Raw genomic sequence first — 22765 nt, 5'->3', positions numbered from 1 at the left:
ATCTGTATATTTTAGTTTTTTGCTTTTTATTTTAGAGATGGGATCTCACTATGTTGCCCAGGCTGGCCTGGAACTCCTGGGCTACAACAACCCTCCTGCCTCAGCCTCCCAAGTAGCTGGGACCACAGGATCCCCCCACTGTGCCTGGCTTGGTATATTTTATGGATCACCACATAGAGTTAGGCAGAGTGGCATCAGTTTTGTTCATCAAAGCTGCTTGTAGAATGTGGTAGAGCTTGAGTTGAGCTTCTAGGATGAGCCAGCTGAAACTTTCTCCTCAAGGCCCTGGTCATTACTGGGGTTAGTCCAGTTCCTGTGTCCATATTTTCTTTATTGGTAAGGGGGGGTACCACCTGGGCTCCTCTCTACGTCTACTCTTTTCTAAGTAGTTTGCGCAGATCTATCTGGCTTTTACTAGGAGCAATTAAGACGTTTGTAACTCGAGTTGATAACACTTTGGAGTTAGGTTTCAGGGTAACACGCTGCAGGTCAGAGACAGTAACTAGTGGATTCCGTGCCTTTGGTGATGGTACAAGCTTCCTCCTTTCATCAAAACCTTGTGTTTTCTTTAATTTCACAGTGAGTAGATTTTTAACTGTTATCTGCATGGGTTCATCTTTTTTTAATGGTCTAGTCTGAAGTGCTTTAGTGAGGTTGGATTTTCTTTTTTTTTTATTTCGGCATATTATGGGGGTACAGATTTTAAGGTTTCAATAAATGCCCATTTCCTCCCCTCCCCCCACAAGTCTGAGTCTCCAGCATGACCATCCCTCAGATGGTGCACATCTCACTCATTATATATGTATATACCCGCCCTCCTCCCCCCTCCCACCTGCCCAATACCCTATTACTGTAGTACCTATGTGTCCATTTAGGTGCTACTCAGTTAATACCAATTTGCTGGTGAGTATATGTGGTGCTTGTTTTTCCATTCTTGGGAAACTTCACTTAATAGTATGGGTTCTAGCTCTAACCAGGAAAATATAAGATGTGCTATATCACCGTTGTTGCTTAGAGCTGAATAGTACTCCATGGTATACATATACCATATTTTATTAATCCATTCTTGGATTGATGGGCACTTGGGCTGTTTCCACAGCCTTGCAATTATGAATTGTGCTGCTATAAACATTCGAGTATAGGTGACTTTTTTGTAGAGTGTCATTGGATCATTTGGGTAGATGCCCAGCAATGGGATTGCTGGATCAAATGGTAGATTCACTTGTATCGCTTTAAGGTATCTCCATATTGCTTTCCACAGAGGTTGAACTAGTTTGCAGTCCCACCAGCAGTGTAGGAGTGTTCCTCTCTCTCCGCAACCACGCCAGCATTTATTGTTTGGAGATTTTTTGATAAAGGCCATTCTCACTGGGGTTAAGTGGTATCTCATTGTGGTTTTGATTTGCATTTCCCTGATGATTAGAGATGTGGAGCATTTCTTCATGTGTTTGTTGGCCATTCTGTCTTCTTTAGAAAAGTTTCTGTTCAAGTAAATTCTGTTCTAAGTAAATTCTAATTATCAGTCCCTTATTGGATGCGTAGGATGCAAAATTTTTATCCCATTCTGTAGGTTGTCTGTTTACTTTCATGACTATTTCTTTGGCTGTGCAGAAGCTTTGTAGTTTCATCATGTCCCATTTATTTATTTTTGTTGCCACTGTGATTGCCTTTGGGGACTTCTTCATAAACTCTTTGCCTAGGCCGATGTCTAAGAGAGTGTTTCCAACTTTTTCCTCTAGAATTCTAATAGTTTCATACCTTAGGTTTAAGTCTGTTATCCAGTGTGAGTTGATTTTCATGAGAGGTGAAAGGTGTGGGTCCTGTTTTAGCCTTCCACAGGTGGCTATCCAGTTTTCCCAGCACCATTTACTGAAAAGGGATTCTTTTCCCCAGCATATGTTTTTGTCTGTCAAAGATTAGATGGCTATATGAGGATGGTTTTATATCAGGATTCTCACATCTGTTCCACTGGTCAATATTCCTATTTTTGTGCCAATGCCAGGCTGATTTAATTGCTACAGCTTTGTAGTATAGTTTGATATCTGGCATATTAATGCCTCCAATTTTTTTTTTTTTTGTTGTCTAGAATTGCTTTTCATATTCGGGGTCTTCTTTGGTTCCATACGAAGCATAAAATTATTTTTTCTATATCTGTGAAGAATGCTGATGGAATTTTAATAGGTATTGCATTTAATCTGTAGATCAGTTTGGGTAGTATAGACATTTCAATGATGTTGAGTCTGCCGATCCACGAGCATGGTATGGATTTCCATCTGTTTACATCCTCTGCTATTCCCTTCTTCAATGTTTCATAGTTCTCCCTGTAGAGGTCTTTTACCTCCTTGGTATATTACTAGGTACTTTAATTTCTTTGTTGCTATTGTGAGGGGAATTGAGTCTTTGATTTGGTTCTCAATTAGATTGTTGTTGGCGTATATGAATGCCTCTGATTTCTGTGTATTAATTTTGTATCCTGAGACTTTACTAAATTCATTTATCAGTTCCAGGAGTTTCTTGGTTGAATCTTTGGTGTTTTCTAGATATAATATCATATCATCAGTAAACAGCGAAAGTTTGGTCTCTTCTGCCCCTATTTGGATACCTTTAATTCCATTTTCCTGTCTGATTGCTATAGCCAGGACTTCCAGCGCTATGTTGAACAGAAGTGGAGATAGTGGACAGCCTTGTCTGGGTCCAGTTCTAAGTGGGAATGATTTCAATTTTTCCCCATTCAGTATGATGTTGGCTATGGGTCTGTCATATATGGCTTGTATCATTTTTAGGTATGTCCCTTCTATGCATATTTTCTTAAGTGTTCGTATCATGAAAGGGTGTTGAATTTTGTCAAAGGTTTTTCTGCATCTATTGAAAGAATAATATGGTCTTTGTTTTTGCTTCTGTTCATGTGGTGAATTGCATTTATAGATTTACATATATTGAACCATCCCTGCATCCCTGGGATGAAGCCTACTTGGTCGTGATGGATTATTTTTTTGATAAGCATCTGGATTCGGTTAGCTAAGATTTTGTTGAAAATTTTTGCATCTATATTCATTAGGGATATTGGTCTGTAGTTTTCTTTTTTTGTTGCATCCTTTCCTGGTTTGGGTATCAGAGTAATATTCGCTTCATAAAAGGTGTTGGGGAGGTTTCCGTTCTTCTCAATGTTGTGGAATAGTTTCTGCAAGATAGGTACTAGTTCTTCTTTGTAAGTGTGGTAAAATTCGGGTGTGAAACCATCTGGACCGGGACTTTTCTTATTATAAGAGAGATTTTTAATTGCTGTTTCTATTTCAGCTCTTGAGATTGGTCTGTTCAGGGAATCTATTTCTTCCTGGTTGAGCCTAGGGAGGCTGTGTGTTTCTAGAAATTTTCTAAAAATTTCCTCCACATTTTCCAGTTTGTGTGCATAAAGATTTTTGTAGTATTCATAAATTATATCTTGTATCTCTTTGAGATCCGTTGTGATATCTCCTTTTTTGTTCCTGATGGAGCTTATTAGAGATTTCTCTTTTCTGCTTTTCGTTGGCTTAGCCAATGGTGTGTCAATTTTGTCAAAGAACCAACTTTTTGTTTTATTAATCTCCTGGATAGCTTCCCTGCTTTCAATTTCATTTAGTTCTGATTTGATCTTGTTCATTTCACTTCTTCTGCTGGGTTTGGGGTTGATCTGTTCTTCTTTCTCCAGCTCTTTGAGTCGTTTCGTTAGATTATCTATTTGTGATCTTTTTGTCTTTTGGTGATAGGCATTTATAGAGATAAACTTTCCTCTCAGAACTGCTTTAGCTGTGTCCCAGAGGATTTGATAACTTGTCTCTCCATTGTCATTTTCTTCATAGAATTTTTTTAATTTCCATCTTTATTTCTTCACTTATTAAGTAATCATTTAGTAGGAGGTTGTTTAATTTCCATGTTTTTGTGTAGAAATGTGAGTTTCTGTTAGGGTTGATTTCTACTTTTATTCCACTGTGATCCGAGAAGGTACATGGTATGATTTCTATTTTTTTAAATTTCTTAAGATTTACTTTGTGTCCTAGGATATGGTCAATCTTAGAGAATGTCCCGTGAGCTGATGAGAAGAACATATGTTCAGTGGATTTGGGTAGAATGTCCTGTAAATGTCAGTCAGACCCAATTGTTCCAGAGTTTTGTTTAAGTCCATTATTCTTTATTAATTTTCTGTTTGGAGGATCTGTCTTGTGCCATCAGTGGCATGTTGAAATCTCCGGTGATTATGGAGTTGCTATTAATCCATTTGCTTAGATACAATAAGGTTTGCTTTATGAATCTGAGTGCACCTAAGTTGGGTGCACATATATTTAAAATTGTTATCTCTTCTTGTTGAACTGTGCCCTTCACCATTATATAATGACCCTCTTTGTCTTTCACTACTTTTGTTGGTTTAAAAACGAAATCGTCTGAAATTAGAACTGCCACGCCAGCCTTCTGTTGGCTTCCACTTGCCTGGAATACTGATCTCCACCCTTTTACTTTTAGTCTATATGCATCCTTGCAGGTTAGATGTGTTTCCTGAAGACAGCATATACTTGGCCTGTATTTTCTAATCCATTCAGCCAGCCTATGTCTCTTGAGTGGAGAGTTTAAGCCATTCACATTTATTGAGAGAACTGATAGGTAAGGTAGATTACTGTTCATTCTGTTGGGTTGGATGTTGTTGCTTTGATTTCTGTCTTGAGCCATTGTAATATCTGGCCTTTAATCTTTGGGTTTTGGTTGTTTTTATATTCATGAGTTTTTATTATGGTGCTCCGTGCGTAACACTGTTTTGAGTACTTCTTGTAGGGCTGGTCTTGTCTTGGTGAATTCTCTGAGACTTTGCATGTCTGAGAATGTCTTTATTTCTCCTTGATATACAAAGCTTAGTTTTGCAGGGAAGAAGATTCTAGGCTGGGCATTGTTTTGTTTCAGAAGAGTGAGAATGGGGCCCCAGTCTCTCCTTGCTTGTAAAGTCTCAGTAGAGAAGTCTGTAGTTATTCAAATTGGCTTTCCCTTGTATGTTACTTGCTTCTTTCGTCTTACAGCTCTTAGAAGGGCCTCTTTAGTTGACATTTTGGTCAGTCTGATGACTGCGTGTTGTGACGTCTTCCTGTTCTCATTGAATCTCCCAGGGCTCCTCTGAGCTTCTTGAACTGGTATATCAAGATTTTGAGCAAGGCCTGGGAAATTTTCCTCTATTATATCTTCAAATAGCTTGTCCAATCCTTGAGTGTTTTCTTCTTCCCCTTCTGGTAACCCTATGACCCTCACATTAGGTTTCTTCACATAATCCCACATCTCTTGTAGGCTTTGCTCCTTTCTCTTGTTTCTCTGCTCTATCTCTGTGATGGTTTTATTTAATTGGAGGGTGTTATCTTCAAGCTCTGAGGTTCTTTCTTCTGTTTGTTCTACCCTGTTCTTGAGACTTTCCACTCTATTTTGTAGTTCCCTGAATTGATTCTTCATTTCCATGAATTCGGTTAAACTTTTCTTCATTGTGTCGATTTCTTTAGTGAACTTTTGTTCTAGGACCTGGAGGCTTTTTGTGGTTTCTTTGTGTTGGATATTGAGTTGTTCTTGTAGGTCCGTAAGTGTTCTTATGATCCACATATGAAATTCCTCTTCTGTCATTTGGGTTGTCTGATTTGGGCTGTTGTCCTTTTCTAGGGGGCTGGTGCTCCTCTTTGGGGGTGTGTTTTCCGTTTGGTTCTTCCATGTTGATCAGTTGTTGTTTCTTTCCTTTAGGTTTTTGTTTGGGTATTCACATGCCTTGTTTAGTTTCTCAGCCGGTAGGTGGTGTCTGTGGGTGAGATTCGACCACTCCCTGTATAATGAGTCAGTGGGTGCCGTGAACAGGCTGTGCAGAATGCCCTCCCTGTCAGTAGGTGGTGCTTGCTTGGAGGAACAGGCTATGCTGTTGTTTCTGTGTCCTGTTATCAGCTCTTGTTCCTGTAGGGAGGCACTCTAGTGCCTCAGGCGGTCGGTGGGGCCCTGGGACTTCCAGCTGTGTCCTTTTTCCCCCCCAGTGAGGGCTGGTCTAGGAGAGAGTCTGGGCGGAGCTGGGTTGGGTAAGCCTGCCCTCAGGCACCACCAGTGCAGTTAGCATGGGTCAAAGTTCTGTTCTCTGCTTCCAGGAAAAGCTGTCAGGGCGGGGCTGGAATGGCCCCCGCTCAGTCAGAGAGTCTGCGTGTGGGGGTGGGGCTGTCTGAGACCCACGGTCTGGAGTGGGCCTCGCTTCTTTCCACCCTCCCCAACTCCGCAGCTACTCCTGGGCCTCTGCCAGCAGGCCAGACCACACGCCACCAGGCCTCCCCAGACTGTGATGCCAACGGGGAGGTTCCCTGAGCAGGAACGCTACCTGGGCTGGGTGTATGGCCTCCTTTTGGGGGGAGGGTTGCCCTCTAGGATGTTGATCTGCCCCTGAAGGCACACACACCTTAGTAGGCTGTTCCTGTATAACCCTTCTGTGCCCTGGGCAATGCAAGACTTCGGTGCACGGGATCTGGTCTGCAGGTCTGACCTCTGGGTCCCAGAGTTCAAACTGTATCCCCACCAGGGAGATGAGTGCCAGTCCCAATTCACCCATGGGGAGCCCAAGCTGGGTCTATGTCTCTCATCCTCAGGGTCTGCCCCATTCTCCTGGGATTGCCATGCCAGCAGCACCTGGGAGGGCTGGCAGGTAGGGAGTTCATAGTCTGAGTTCCCTTTAGTCAGCTGTAGGGTCCCAAAAGGGAAGGTCCCATTCCCTGGAGTTGCCTCCGGCTGGTGGCTATATTGTCTCTCTGGGCAGCCGCAGGTATGGATGGCGGAGGGGAGGAGGAGGCAATATGGCGCCTGCCGCGTGACTGGGGTCTGTGTACACCGAGGTGCCCTGAGGGATTTGGGAGTCTGGTGCCTCATCTGCTACTGGCTCACTGCTAGCTGGCGGCGGCCATCTCTGGGCTGGTGTCCGCAGGTCTCTTCACCCGCTTGGGAGCCCCCCTGCAGTCCCAGATGCAGGGGAGGGGAAATGGCACATCCACCTACCCTTCCCACTGGTCTCCGGGCTGCTCCGGTGATCTCAGCTTCCAGTTCTCCTCCTCAACCTATTCCCGTGGAGTCTCCGGACGTCTGAGTTACTCCTCCTCTGGCCCTCGTCCGATGTAAGCTCGTCTTCTTGCTTCTTTTTTCTAATTTCTGCTAGAATCTGTCTTTTCTGCAGAGACACTTTTTCGGTGTTTCTCGTCCGCCATCTTGATCCTCCTTCCCCCTCCCCCCCCCCCCCGTGAGGTTGGATTTTCTGAGCAGCAAAGGCGCTAGTGGTGGGGAGGAGGAGGTAGAGGAGGAGGTGGAGGGGGTGGTGGTGGCGGTGGAGGTAGAGGAGAAGGAAGATAGCTGGCTGGCTGTGTCCGTGTGGGAGGAAGTACAGCTCCAGTTCTGGATTCTCCAGGGGTGGTGACAGCACAGGCAGGCACAGTTGTACTATTCATGTGACACGTTTGACCACAGCTTGGACATGCAGAACTTTCTGAGATGGCCTTCAGTGCTTCCTAGAGCTTGCATAATTCACTTTCTAAAATGTAAAACTGTTGTTTTAGACTCTGAAGTTCTCGGTGGCAGATACGAGATGCAAAGATGGTTTCTTTCAATACTTCTAAACTCTGGGCTATGCAGTTCTGGCACTAGGTGTATATAGACCATACTCTGTTTGTCCAGAGTTTTATTCTCTCTCTGATGTTGGGAAAGTTGAAGTTCCAGGATGATTTTAGCCAGCTTCTGCTATGGGATATATCTGTTGAAGAAAGTATCACTCTTTCAGGTGAGGGCGGTGGAGGAGGTGGTGTAATTAGCTTGGGCTGGAGGTGAGAGGCTTCTCTTTTTTTGAATAATCTTTTGGCTTTGGCTTTTAGCTTTCTTCTTCATTGTTTGAACTTGGGCATGATTTTAGTCTAAAAGCCTGGGGATTAGATGGAGTCCAGGCAGTGGCCTCTCCCTCGGCATAAAGAAAAATTCAAAATTCTATCAATCTAGTCTTTTGGCCTCCCGTCCAGCCCTGTCCTCTACTCCACCAGGCCCCCTGGCCCCAGACCTCTGGCTCAGCTGACCCCTGCGCCCACCTCCACCTCCACACCCTGCCTTTCCTCCAAGGCCAGCCCTCCTGCCCTTGCCCGCAGCAGCTCAACTCTCTCTGCTGACTCCCCTCCTGACTGCAGGTTCCCTGAGGGCAAGGTCCAAGTCTCCAGCATCCAGTTGGCATCTAGCCCAGCACACGGCATGAGCCTATATGGATCTACGCTGTGAAAGAGCGTTTATAAGTGGGTGAGCAGTCGCTCCATTTCTTTGAGTCTCAGTAGCGTCATCCATAAAGTAGATTCAATCTTAAGGTCCCCTCTAGCTTCCAAGGTCATTAGACCCATAACTGGGCTTCTCAAGCATCAGTCCTGTTATAGAAAAAGATCGATTTCATTTTTCAGCTGATTCTTAAGCAAATTTATTCCAGTATCATATTGAAAACCAGTCATTGACTTAGAAATTTGAGTTAAATTTGCTGTTATTGTTTCTGTTGACCTATAGGTTCTCATAACATTTTTGGCATTTGTCTTTAATCTTTAAGAAATATCTACTGGCATCATTTTCAAAATCAAATAGTGTTAAAAATTCATTAAGGAAAAGTCATAATTTCTGCCCCACCCTCCTTACCATGCTGCTCTACTCCTCAGCGTGCTCCCTAGAGGCAATTCGTTTCAACTCATACTTCTAAATAATTTGCCTCTACTCCATTCATTAACTTTTCAATCTTATACCTTCTCTATCGACTTCCTGGTGTTGTAGATGAGGATTTGGCTCATGTGCATCCTCCCTCCATTCTTCTCCCCACACTCTTCCAGTATCATCACAATCCACATTTTGGTTAAATCAATTTGAAGTGTTTACACTGATACATGAGCATGTACCATACTGTGATGATGTTTACTTTCTCATACAATATTTTTTAGCTGAAGTATTAATAATTGCACATTTTATTTTCTTAGGTTTCTACATTCTATTGCCAATTCCCCATCCCTCCACCACCACCAAACGTCTGATTCCTGTTACTCGTAACAAATTACCACAAATTCAGTGGCTCCAAACAGCACCAACTTGTTACCTTACAGTTCTGAAGGTCAACGTCCAGGATGGGACTCACTGAGCTAAATCGAGATGTTGGCAGGACTGAGTTCCTTCTGGAGGCTCTTGGGGAGAATCCATTTCCTTGCCTTTTCCAGCTTCTAGAGGCTGCCTGAATTCCTTGGCCCATGGCCCCTTCCTTGAGCACGCCTACCGCTTCTTCCACCATCACATCTTCTCCGACTCTGACAATCCACGATAATGTCCTCATTTTAAGATCCTTAATTTAATCACAGCTTCAAAATCCCTTTTGCCATGTGAGGTAATGTATTCAGTTTCCAGGGATTAGGGCATGGACATGTTTGGGGGGTGGGAAAGGAAGGGGACAGTAGTCATCCTACCACTTGCTCCAGCGGGTCTGTCAACCCCCTATCAGTACCACCAGATAATCTGCTGGGTCCCAGTCCTGAGTCTTTGGGGACCTTTGATGTGCAAATCAGTGCCTTCTTGTTCAACCCCCCTTTGCAGGCACACAGGCCACAGCGCGCTGTGGTGAGGGCCCCACTTCCCTTGTGCAATATTGTCTCCTCTCCCCTCTTCTTGTTCTTATGGAATGAAACCTCTTTTAATCTTGTGTTCTCATTTTAGTGGGGTCTGGGAAAGAAAGAAGATAAGCAAGTGTGGTCAAGCCTCCATGTTTATCTGACAGTTGTCTTTCCTATAGACCCTCACAATAGGGATTTTCTTTCTATGGTGCCCTGGAAGAAGACTTTCCACTCTGTAATTCAGACAGTCGACCAGGAATGAGAAACTGGGAGATTCATTTACACTATAGTTTGAGCAACTGAGCTCATTTTCCAGAAAGTTCTGTGCAGGGCCTGCTGTGGGAATTTCTCTTCCCTTCAGCCAGAGCTGGTGTGGCCTTCTGGAAGGGCCTGGGCTTGGGGGCCAGGGAGAAGTGTCTGTTCCCAACTCTGCACCTTGTTACTCCTGTGCCTTCTCTGAGTCTTAGTATACTCTTCCATAAAATTGGGATAGTAATAAGTGAGCACTTGTTGTGTACCTGGCTCACAGTAAGCACACAATTATGGCACATTTTAAATTGCTTTCAAGTCAAGTCTATTGGGTAGCAAGAGGTGAGTTGTTATTCTATAATCAAGACCCTGAACCAGATCAATAGCTTCTGGAATCTACCATTGATTGCTCTTTGGGTCTTCTTTGGGTTCCTCCCAATTTGTCTCTAAGTATTTTTGCTTTGATTCTAAATGGTTTACCTCTCTGCTGTTGTTTTCCCATTTCAGCAAAAGCTCCCTGACCTAGCAGCCAAAGCTGCTCTGAACTTGGCCATGAACCTCAACCCTCTCATCTATTGCACCTGCTCCGACCCCTGGAACTTGGGACCACGGAAGCTAATCAAGACCCCTCGGCCACCAAATAAGGCCCCCATAGGGAGGTCCAAGTAAGAATTATCTGGGATGGGGTAGGTGCTTGGGGGCATGGTTTACATTTGAAACTTTTCTTCTTTCGTAAGATTTCCAAAACAGTAAGCTTGGCAGCAAAATCCCAAGTGGGCCAGAGGCCTAGCTTTACCCAGCTTTCCCTGCCAGCCTGTTGGCTGCACTCTCATCTTGCCAGACCTGCCTGGGCTTAGTGGCACGTTAAATGTGAAAGACTCAGCATCGGTGCGATAGGGAAAGTGCAGCTTCCAACCAAGGGCCTTGATGGCAGCTGCCCCCTCCATGTGGGACAAAGAGCTTTGGGAACTGGAGGACAAGCTGTGCTGCCAGTCTGCGGACTCCCTGGGACAGTGAACAAACGCCAAGGCCTGGGCCTGAGGTTTTAAAGGCCTCAGATTTTAAAGATTCCAGGTGTCAGAACATATATTTTAATTTTGAGTCACTGTGGGGATGTACTTAATCTAAGAGTGTTAAAACAGATTTCTGAATTTCCAATTTTCTGATTTTATTGAATAGTCATTTATTTTTCACTTTCAGGCTAACTCCTCTTCTACCAGTTTCAAAACAACACAATTACCTCCAACTAACAAAACCTGTTGTTGCCCCTAAGTAAGTATTTTATGTCCCTGAGACAGGAATGGTTTGAGACATGTGGATAAAATAACCTCCTCCCTTAGCCCCTGTAGTCCTGCCTGACTTGAACTCACTGCTGGCAGGGACATTAGAGAATTGCCAGAATCTACTATGATTTCCCTCAAACTTCAGACCCTACACTTAGATTCCAGAGTCCTCTGCACCTACAGCTTCCACAGTCACTGCAAGTGACCTCTCGGCTGGATGCCCCCAGTAACTGTTTCCTGCCCTACAGGAGCCCAGTGCCTGACGCCGTCATTAGCGCAGAGCCATGGGCGGTTCAGCCTTTAGCGGATTACTTTCCTGTGTCTAAGATTTTCTGCAGATTGCGTCTTGATTTTAATCACAAATTAAAATTTTTACCCACATTTTACAAGTTCAGAAATGTACCTCAGTTTTAGCTTTTTGCATTTTTCTGTTTGGAATATATTTATTGAGCACCTATTATTCTTTAAGCACTGTTTCATGTACAGAGGAAACAGCCAGAAACACAGTAAAGTCTTCGCTGTCCTGGAGCTGACACTGGGCAGGGCAGGGGCGGGAGATGATCATGAACAAGTTATCACACCTGAGGTTGGGGAGTTTGGTGTAGAAAACCAGTGTAGGTGCAGAGGGTAGGGGCTGAGAGGGTGGGGCTGTGACTTTATATAGGGGGCCAGGGCAAGTCCCTGTGTGAAGGGGACAGTGGGGAGCCACACGGATGCCTGAGGCAGGCACTCCTGGCAGAGGGGGCAGCAAGTACAAAGGCCCCTGAGCGGGGGCTTGCAGAGTGTGTCTGGCCTGCCCAGAAGGCAGAAGCCAGGTGGCAAGAGGGGAGGGAGCAAAGAGGGAGGGGCAGATGGGCTCAGAGAAGGTACCCAGGTGATAGATATGGGACAGGACAATGGCCCCCTCAAAGACCTTCTCACCCTAATCCCTGGAAACTGCCAATAGGGCATGTTACTTGCCAAAGGGGAATTAGGGTTGCAGATGGAATTAAGGTTGCCATTCAGGGGACCTTGAGTTAAAGAGATTACCTGGGTTATCCTGGGCCCGATGTAATCACAAAGGTCCTTCCTTGTATGTGAAAGGGGAAGTCAGAGTGTCAGAGTCAGAGAAGATGTGACAACAGAAGCAGAGGTCTGATTGACACAACTTCCTGGCTTTGAAGACGGAGGAAAAGGCCACTATGAACACAAATTATATGGTATTCATTTTACATATAGCATGTTTAAAGCCTTGCATGAAAAACAAGCTAAACAAATGGCTCTTAATGGAATGCATTATCTGGAACATTTGTTTATGAAGAATGTTTCACTCCCCAACGAAGAGAGCTACGCACCGTTCTCTGAGTCAAGTGTGCATGTGTGTGCACACCCGTGTGTGTGGCGGTGTCACCTGACTCACGGAGCCTTGCTGCAGGCAGTGTGTAACGGTCCCTCTGGCTGGTCTATACTCCTCCAAAACAGAAATTGCCCCAACATCACAAGACAGCTCTTTTGCCTCCCTGGGCCCTCAGGGGCCCTGCCTCAGGGAGTTGGGGGAGCCCCTAAGAAGGTCAGGTGACCACAGCTTAGAGGGCAGAAGTCAGAGGATGGCAGCATCAGGGCGAATCTCTTAAGTGTTGAACATCTCTTTGCTCTCTGGTTGTTTTCTGAGCATGTCTTTCTCTTGCAGAGTGAAATTCCATTTAGGAAGGCAAGAGGAGAGCAATAAATCATCTTATGTGAGTAAAAATAGGAAGAGGGCAGTGGAACTAAGATTTATTGAGCACCTGCCATGTGCAAGCATGGGCTCTTTGCACATACCTCCTTGTTGAATCTTCACAATGACCCTAGGAGGAAGTGCTGTTATTATTGCATGTTACGCTCGTTATACGCGGCTGGTAAGTGAAGAACCATGACTCGAACTCAGCTCAGTCAGGCTCCAGAGTGGGCATTTAATTGCCACCCTCTACGGCCTTGGGCAGGATGAAGACAGTACCCCAGGGAAGCCAGTGACAGCTAGTCCAGGCCAGGGTACAGATCGAACCCAGATGCAGGAAACCGTCTGCCACACCCGGAAGCCCCCAATGCTGAGGGAGAGGCTGTCCGGTCCCCTGAGGGGAGCAGGGGCAGGAGAAAGAGATGGGGACCAGACCCAGAAGGACCATGACACCTACCTGGTCTTTCTCCTGTCGGGGGAGCCTTTACTGGCCTGACACAGGAGTACGTCCTCGTAAGATTCACATTTTATATAGGAAAAGCGCCCCCTGCTGGGACTTTATTGGTACTTTTTACTATTTTCTATCTAGTTTCTTCTTAAATGAGAATCACGCAGTCCTTTAATGGTCAGGTAAAAAAATTAACAAAAATATAATTCCCCCCCCAGGTGGAGAGGAGGATGAACTCTGGGGGAGCCAGGCTGCAGGCAAAGAGGCCAGTCAGGAGGTGGCCTCTGATGGGGGGACCTGGGCCATGCCAGGCAGGGGTGAGCAGAGCCAGGCAAGAGACAGCAGGAGATGACGTGGCGGACTCGCGGGCTGCAGGTGGCAGGGAGCTGTGCAGCTCTCCCAGCTACAGCCTCATCCTGGCCCGGCCAGCAGTGGCCCTGCCCAGGCTTCCCACTTGGCCTCTAGTGGGGAAGAAGAAACCTGCTATATTTTGGGGGGGTTTTGCAACTGTACTAGTTGTTTCTCATAGACTATTTTGTTTTTTCCTCACAAAAGTCCTTTGAGGAAGAGTTATTATCCCCATTTTCTGATGAGGAAACTGAGGCACAGAGATGTTGAATAGTGACTGGTAGTTGGCAGAGCCACGATCTAAACTCAGGCCTGTGTGATTCCAAAACCTGAGCGGTTTCGACAGACCTCTGGGAGGCATGGGGCAGTGCAAGGGAGGGGGAGATTTGAGCTTCCCAGGCCCTTAGGGACACCCTGGGGCCAGCCAAGTGCTGGGACTGAACCTCAGAGAGGAGAGGGTGAGAGGTAATGGAGGGAGGGCACAGGCGGGATTTGGGCCCTGGAGTCTCATCTCAGGTCTCTGGTCTTAAGAGAGGGTGTGAGTGAGGCAAAAGGAGAAGATTTGGAGGAACCTCAGCACCCTAAGTCTGCAATTGTATCCTCCCTTGCCCGGATGCCCAGGAAGTGATCAATGTGTCACCTGGCTATCAACTCTTTCGGAATCGGGAGCAGATTTCTGTCACCTTGGGGGATGAGATGTTTGATAGGAAAAAGAAGATGGAATCAGAGATCATGGACAAAGTCAAATTTTCCAGGTAATGTATTCGAAGCAACACCCAGCTCCTTGGAGCTATACGCATCCTGCTTGGCCCCGTCAAGGACAAGCCACTGACATCAATACCGGGCCATGGGCGCCCTGCCCTCCTCGGCCCTGCTGCTCCACGGCCCTCTCCACACCCACCTCATTTTGCTCCAATCCCATATGGGAGCAGATCCGGGGGGCAGGATGAAGGTCAAGGCAGGCAGCTGACCTGGAAAATAACAAAGTTGTGAGTTATCTTGGAGGAGAGCAATTGTTCCTGGGGGTGAGGAGCAAATAAAATATTCAAAAAATAGTCTGAATTTGGGGCATTTGAATTAAAAGTGAAGTGAGGGCTTCTGGGAGGTGGCGCACACATCTCTTTCTTCATTATGTCCAAAGATACCACTCAGTTCCTGCCCCTGGAAGATTCGGTATGGAAGGTTCCAGCCAGGCTCCAACTCACTGAGCACACACAGCCATCCTCTCTGTCGTGTCCCCACGTGTTCAAGCCCCACCCGTGTCCTCCTGTGCCATGTCACGTATATCTCCACACCTTTAATTCCACCTCTTAGTCTCTCATTTGTATCTTCTCTCCCACTGTCCTGCCCAAGCTCAGGCATCTTACTTCTTTACCTGCGCTGCTGAATGGCTCTTCAAGGGTCTCTTCCTAAAGGCTTATTTTGCTGTGAGAATTATTTTTCCAGGACACAAGTCTAAAAACCAGCAACAATAGAAAACACACACACACTCTTACACAATCTGCTACTGTACAGAAAGGGTACGGCCAGGCTGCCAGCAGGGCTCCCTCTGGCAAGAGATTCAGAGTGCAGCTGAGGCCGGAGGGCCGTGCTGCGGCATTGCCCTGATGTGACCCGGCCCAGAGAAGTCAGACCCCAGGCCCTGTCTTCCCGTCCACTCTTCCCTGCTTATCCATGAGCCCCTGCAGAAGAAGAATGGGTCATGCACTCACAGTCAAACTGACACCCTCGGTCACCTCTTGGCCTCATCAGAGAGTTGTCACCCGTGTGACATAATAAAACATGATAGCCCATGCTTCTTGTGTTTCCTGATAAAGCCATGAGTATTGTTTACATAGAAGAATGTGTTCAAAAGACAGGGGGTCCCCATAATTCAACTTTCTCGTGCCCTTTCTTCTTTCACACATGCAGCATCCTGTACCCCCATTGCTCTCCCTTGTTTTCCCGCCCCACTTTCTCCCTGTGCCCGTTAGACATGAATAATAATTGGCCAAATGGGTCAAAGCCTCTTGAATTGAGGGCCTCCTCTTGGCTCCATGGCATAGAGCACTACCTGCCACCCTGTCTACTCGGGCTCAGCCAGATGGAGCTGAATAATTTACAGATGACATGGAGGCCTCCTTAGACCCAGAAACACAGAATATCACCTATTCTGAAAACCACTCTCTTAAATCCCCTTAGTCCCATGTCTGGCCCATTCCTTGTCTATGATCCACTGTCAGCATCAATCCTATCCCCCACCTTCTAATTTCCTAATCCTCAGAACTCCTTCCTCTGTTTTAACTGTCATCACAAAATCAGGGTCAAACCCTGATACATTTCTGACATATTCCTGCTTCCCTTCTACTCAACAGGGCACCAAACCACCCTGCTCACACATCTGATTTGCTTACCTAAAAGAACCAGATCTGAGGTTCAGCCACCCTCCTGCCAAATGCCTCTTTCAAGGTCACCCCCTTCCCTCTGTGTCATCCCCAAATCATGGAGCATGTGCAAAACGTGGCCGGCTCGCACCAGGCCAGAGCCAGCCATGCTCAGGAGCCCGACTGTCATGGAAAGGTAAACTCTGTGGATGATAGAAGAATTATTTGTCCTACAGGACTGATATCGTTTCTGACCTAGAAGAGCAGATCTCAGAGCTGACAGCAATAATAGAACAAATGAACAGAGACCACCAGTCTGCCCAGAAATTGGTGAGTGATCCTTGTGTTAGCTGTCATCTTCATGGGTAGGGTGAGACTAATATTTTCAGATCGCCTGTGTGCCTGGCAAGATGCCAAGCACTTTACTCATGTGAGACATGTTGTCCAGGTGACAGGACTCTAAAGATAGGGCCATATCACCCAGTAGTGTTCTCTGACTCATCGTTATCCATAATTGCAAGCACTTAAGTCTCTTCTCAAGGCTTAGCTCATTCATTTCCCGGAGTTCTCCAGGTGCCTCCCCCCACTGGGGGGCGCTGGTCACTTCCCGTCTGGCCGTTGCAGTGCGTTAAGCTTCAGAGGTTGGGGGCTCTCACTAGGGGCACAGTGCTGCCCAAAAGCCTCCCGGAAGCCTCCAGGGCTTACTCTCGGTGACTGTTTAAGCTGCCAATACCACATGTCAGAACCCGCCATCATTCCACACTCTTAATGTTTCCTGGGAATTTTAGTGACACCTCTTTAGATTTTACCATCTGTTTGATCACAGCAACTTCCTCCCCACCTCAAGCAGGTGTGCCTGGTGCCCTGGGCTGGGGTGACAGCCAGTGCTAGGCTGAGAAACACCCTCCCTAGTGGGACTGAAACCCTTTTTTGAGGTTCCACACCCCAGCAGGCAGCCTCTGCCCTCTGATATGTCCCACACCACTCTGAATCCTACAGTGACCCAGCTTATGACTCAAGGCTGAGACCGCCCCTGCTAATGACTCATTCCTTTATTTGTCTGAAAATCCTGCCATAATCCAGGTTTATGGTCTCCTTCTATAGAAAAGACGTTGAGGCTCAGGGAAGTTAACTAATTCAGTTCAACAGTGAAGAGTTACTGGGCAAAATGCACATATTGACTCAGGAGCAGAGGTCCGGCTGAAGACGGAATGTTTAGAGGCTGTTTCCATGGAGGGGCCCTACGCCGTGATCCTGAGAATACTCCCATTTACAAACATGGATTTGTCGCGTGGCCTGCGGAACAGAGGCGAGCCGCTGTGCCCGCCTCCGACAGAGTGGCCGGGCCAACCTCTGTGCTCCTCTGTGCTCTGTACTCCTCCCCAGTAGCCAGAGAGAGAAGGGCAAGCCCCAGACCTTTGTCTTAGCTGACAGGGAGCCCTGGTGGTTTAAATTGTCCATTTCTCCTGAGACACTGGCCAGGGGAACTGACATGTCGGAATGGAGTGTCCCCTGAAGGTGAGCTAATCCTGTCTGCTCGATTCCCACCATGCTGCCAATAAGGATAGATTAGCACCGGATTTTAAGTTCCTTGAAGACAGGGTCTGAATCTTAGTCCTTTTTGGCTCCTCCAAGCCAAGCCTTTTGCTCAATAAATGATTGCTTTGTTCAGTTTAATTCCATATCCAAGAATCCCAAAACCATGATCTTACAAAGAGATGGCAGTCTAGCAGAGGAGACCAGACCCACCCACAAAAACCAGTTAGTGGAAGAGATGCACCGATGTTATGAACTAAGTACAAAACAACATGGAAGGCCGGGCGCTGTGGCTCACGCCTGTAATCCTAGCTCTTGGGAGGCCGAGGCGGGCGGATTGCTCAAGGTCAGGAGTTCAAAACCAGCCTGAGCAAGAGCGAGACCCCGTCTCTACTATAAATAGAAAGAAATTAATTGGCCAACTGATATATATATAAAAAATTAGCCGAGCATGGTGGCGCATGCCTGTAGTCCCAGCTACTCGGGAGGCTGAGGCAGAAGGATCACTCAAGCCCAGGAGTTTGAGGTTGCTGTGAGCTAGGCTGACGCCACGGCACTCACTCTAGCCTGGACAACAAAGTGAGACTCTGTCTCAAAAAAAAAAAAAAAAAAAAACAACAACATGGAGCAAGGCAAGAATTGGTCCGTTCCTTTGGTAATAATGTGCTCTCTGGCATTGCAGAACACAATGGGAGAGAAGGGGGGGAAGGGGGTGTCCACCATGATTTGGAGGGCTTCTCAGAACGTACAGATCAGAGTGGGTTTGGGTTCACCAATCCTGTGTTGTTAATGTCAGTTTTGTTTCTAGCTCTCTGATGAAATGAATCTGCGCTGTACTGACATGAAGCAGAACTTTGAAAACCAGAACAGGTATGCTTTTTGGCCTGAGCCCTTATGTGCTGAGGGCCCTAAGGCTCCTATGTCCTTTGCAGGGTTTCAGTTCGCTGGAGCTTCAGACAGTGCCAAATGGAGTTGGGTGGCCAGGGGTGGAGGAGGGGAGTGAGGCATGTGTCTTTGAAAAGCAGGATGGATTGATTCGATACCATGAAAATGAAGCACAAAGAAAGTTATTCCTGTTTTTGCATTTTATCGTCCAAGTATTTAAATTACAATCTTTTTTGTTGGTTGCTGAGAAGAGCCAGTTTTTGTTCTCTATGAGATTTCTGTGATAAATAACTACTGTTCTCAACCAAGCCTCTTCTTCTTCTTCTTCCTCCTCTTTCTTCTCATGCTCCTCTACCTCCTCTTCTTCCTCTTTTTCCTCCTCTCACCTCTACTCTCTCTGCCTGCTAGGGCCTGGGCAAAATAGGAGGAAGGTATGGGAGGGGCAGGAGCAAAGACAAATCCAGCAAAAATTAAAAGGAGGTGTTCAAACATAGAGAGATAGAGAATAAAACAGTGGTTACTAGAGTCAAGGTAGAGGGAAGGAAATGAGCAGATGTAGGGTGAAGGACACAAATAAATATGCAAGATACAAAAAACACATTACATACAAATGAATGCCAATATGACTATAATTTCTTGGCAGAAACCCTGCAGGCCAGGAGAGAATGGGATGATATATTTATAGTGCTGAAGGAAAAAAAAATAGCCAATCAAGAATATTTTATCTAGCAAAGATGTTTTTCTGAAATGAAGGAGAAATGGAGAATTGCTTCAGGGAATTCTTTAAACTAAAACAAAAAGCTGCTAATAAATAACATGAAACATATAAACGCACAAAACTCAATGGTATAACTAAAACATAACCATATTCAGAATACCCTGGGACTGCAATGATAGTGTGTAAGATAATTTTATCCCTAGTACAAAGCTTAAAATACAAAACTATTAGTAACAACTGTAGCTAAAATAAATTGTCAAAGATGTACATTACAAAATGATGTGAACTCTGACATCATACAATAAAATGAGGGAGAGAGTAAAAGTGTACACTTGCAGGCAATCAAATTAAGTTGTTATCAGCTTGAAATAGGCTGTTACAAGTACAAGCTGTTCCGTGTAAGCCTCATGGTAACCACAAGGCGAAATCTTTAGCAGAAGCACAAAACAGAAATAGAAAGGCTTTGAAGTTTTGAAGCATAACACTTCCGAAAGCCATCAAACCACAAAGGAAGATAGCAAAAGAGAAAGAAAAAAACAAAGTATCTACATAACTACTAGACAACAATTAACAAAGTGGCAGTAAATCCTTACCTATAAATAATCACCTTGAGTGTAAATGGATTAAACTACCTGATAAAAAGACAGAGTGCCCGAATGGTTTTAAAAAAAAATTAAAAAGACTATGCTACATGCAGTCTACAAGAGACTCACTTAGCTCTAAGTACACACATAGACTGACAGGGAAGGGATGGAAAAAGATATTCCACACAAATGGAAACCAAGAGAGAGCAGGGATAACTACACTTACATTAGAAAAACTAGACTTTAGGTCAAAACTATAAAAAGAGACAAAGGAGGGCATTATATAATAATGAAGGAGCACCTTAAAATCTGTACCCCCATAATATGCTGAAATAAAAAAAAAATTAGGTACAAAAAAAAATAATGAAGGAGCCAATTCATCAAGAGAATATAACAATTGTAAATATATATGCATCCAATCAGAGCACTTAAATATTTATTTTAAAAATTAAGGATGTGTGAAGGGAGAGATAGATAGTAATACACTAATAGTAGGGGACTTCAATATCCCACTTTCAACAATGGACAGATCATCCAGACAGAAAATTAATAAGGAAACATTAGCTTGAACAACACTTTTGACCAAATGGAATAGACCCATACAGAACATTCCACCCAATAGTAACAAAATATACATTCTTCTTAACTGCACACTGAACATTCTCCAGGAGCAATCACATGTTAGGGTACAAAACAAGCCTCTGAAAATTTAAGAAGACTGAAGTTCCATCAAATATTTTTTCTGGACAACAATGGTATGAAACTAGAAATCAATAATAAGAGGAATTTTGGAAAATTCACAAATATGTGAAAATTAAACAACATGCTACTGAACAACCAATGGGTCAATAAAGAAATTAAAAGGGAAATTTAAAAATATCTTAGATACTAGCAAACCAAATTCAACAGCACATTAAAAAGATCATTCACTATGATCAAGTGGGATTCATCCCAGGGATGCAAAGATGATTCAACATGTGCAAATCAATAAAGATGACATTACAATCAATAAAGACCACATTAACAGAAAGAAAGACAAAAACGATATGATCATTTCAATAAACACAGAAAAAGCATTTGACAAAATTCAACATGTCTTCATAATAAAAACTCTCAACAAATTAGGTACAGAAGGTATGTACCTCATCAGAATAAAGGCCATATAGACAAACCCACAGCTAACATACTGCACAGGAAAAAGCTGAAAGCTTTTTGTCTAAGATCAGGGACAAGACAAGGATGCCCACTTTTACCACTTCGATTCACATGGTACTATAAGTTCTTGCCAGAGCAACTAAATGAGAAATAAATAAAAGATATCCAAGTTAGAAAAGAAAAAGTTACATTGTCCCTGCATCGTTTGTAGACCACAGGATCTTATATATAGAAAACCCTTAAGACTTCACCAAATAACTCTTAGAACCAATACACGAAATCAGTAAAGTTGCAGGATACAAAATTGACATACAAAATTCAGCAATGTTACTATACACTAATAGTTAAATATCTTTAAAAATCAAGACAACATGCTGACGTGGATGCGGAGAGAAAGGAACACTAACACACTGTTGGTGGGGCTGCAAATTAGTACAACCTCTGTGGAAAACAGTACGGAGATTTCTCAAAGAACTAAAAGTAGATACCCACTACTGGGTATCTACCCAAAGGAACAGAAGTCATTTTACCAAAAAGACACCTGCGCTCGAATGCTTATTGCAGCACAAGTCACAATACCGAAGATCTGAAATCAGCCCAAGTACCCATAATTCATGAGTGGATTAACAAAATGTGGTATATGTATACCATGGAGTATACTCAGCCATAAAAAGGATGAATTAATGCCTTTTGCAGTAATTTGAAAGGAATTGGAGGCCATTATCCCAAGTGAACTATCTCAAGAATAGAAAAGCAAACACCACATGTATTCTCTAATAAATTGGAACTAACCAATACACAAGTGCACAGAGGGAAGTAAAAGTCATTGAAAATCAAACACAGGGAAGTGGGGAGGAGTGGAGGGGCAAAAACCTATCTAATGGGTACAATGAACAGTATTTGGATGATGGGCACATTTATAGCCCTAACTCAACCCATGTAACAAAAACATTTGTACACCCTTAATATTTTTTTTAAAAAAGAATGAAGTGCTGATACATACTATGATGTGCATGAACCTCAAAAACATTGTGCTAAGTGGAAGAAGACAGATACAAAGGGCCACACATTGTATAAATCCATTTACATACAACACCCAAAATAGGCAAATCGATAGAAAAAGGAATTCGATTGGTGTTTGTTAGGGACTGGGAGTAGGGAGAAGTGGTGAGTGACTGCTAATGGGTATGAGGTTTCTTTTGAGGGTGATTAAAATGTTCTAGAATTAGTGGTGATAGTTGTACAACATTGTAAACATACTGAAAACTACCGAATTGTATACTTTTAAATGACAAATTGTATGTTATGTGAATTATATCTCAGTAAAACAATGTAAAAAAGAAAAGATATAAAAGGTATACCTTTGAGAAGGTATAAAAATGATATTAAGTTTTATTTTGTGATTCTAAAAAATAAATCAAGACAATTCCATGAGCAATAGCTAATAAATAAATAAATAAAATGCCTAGGAATGAGCTTAACCAAGGAGGTGAAAGAATTAGAATAATTAATATTGTTGAAATGGCCATACCACCCAAAGCGATCTATAGATTTAGTGCAATCTCTCTCTAAATACCAATTTAAATCATGCAAACTTCTCCCCCAGCCTCCCCACCTAGACAGCCTTGTAGAATTATTTCTGTTTGCCCATAGCCATCTCAAAATATGTAAAAGATATGTATTTTGAAGTAAAATATTTATTTTCTTTAGCCCTAAAAAACCCTTCAAAATATATAGCCTCTGTAAAATGAGTGCTCGTCAATTATAGCCTTAAAGCTGTAGCCTAAATAAATTCTTAAATGTCAATTACAAGTGTATCTCCACAGTGCAAACCAATGAAGTGATATCATTTGTCTACTCACTCTGAGAAG

The 22765-nt window shown here is 44.2% G+C and overlaps 1 protein-coding gene and 1 pseudogene across 3 annotated transcripts in view; one reads left to right on the top strand and one right to left on the bottom strand.

Annotated features, from left to right (window-relative positions):
* Positions 1-22765, top strand: part of FLACC1 (flagellum associated containing coiled-coil domains 1) — a 46173-nt gene that overhangs the window by 5150 nt on the left and 18258 nt on the right. The window contains exons 2-9 of one of the 3 annotated variants that reach the window (XM_012739012.3): positions 9009-9406; positions 10386-10543; positions 11079-11150; positions 12831-12879; positions 13524-13622; positions 14275-14408; positions 16253-16346; positions 18361-18422. In XM_012739012.3, coding sequence (XP_012594466.1) covers positions 10431-10543; positions 11079-11150; positions 12831-12879; positions 13524-13622; positions 14275-14408; positions 16253-16346; positions 18361-18422 — 623 coding nt within the window. In that variant the 5' untranslated portion in view covers positions 9009-9406; positions 10386-10430. The remainder of the gene's footprint in view (positions 1-9008; positions 9407-10385; positions 10544-11078; positions 11151-12830; positions 12880-13523; positions 13623-14274; positions 14409-16252; positions 16347-18360; positions 18423-22765) is intronic. The other 2 variants (XM_012739011.3, XM_012739014.3) reach the window with 2 other exon arrangements.
* LOC105856962 (proline-rich protein 11-like) lies at positions 195-7916 on the bottom strand (annotated as a pseudogene).

The sequence above is a fragment of the Microcebus murinus genome, chromosome 8, assembly GCF_040939455.1.
Source record: "Microcebus murinus isolate Inina chromosome 8, M.murinus_Inina_mat1.0, whole genome shotgun sequence".
Lineage (NCBI taxonomy): Eukaryota > Metazoa > Chordata > Mammalia > Primates > Cheirogaleidae > Microcebus > Microcebus murinus.
Note: the sequence above shows the minus strand (reverse complement) of the source record. Positions and strands in the feature narration are given on the sequence as shown.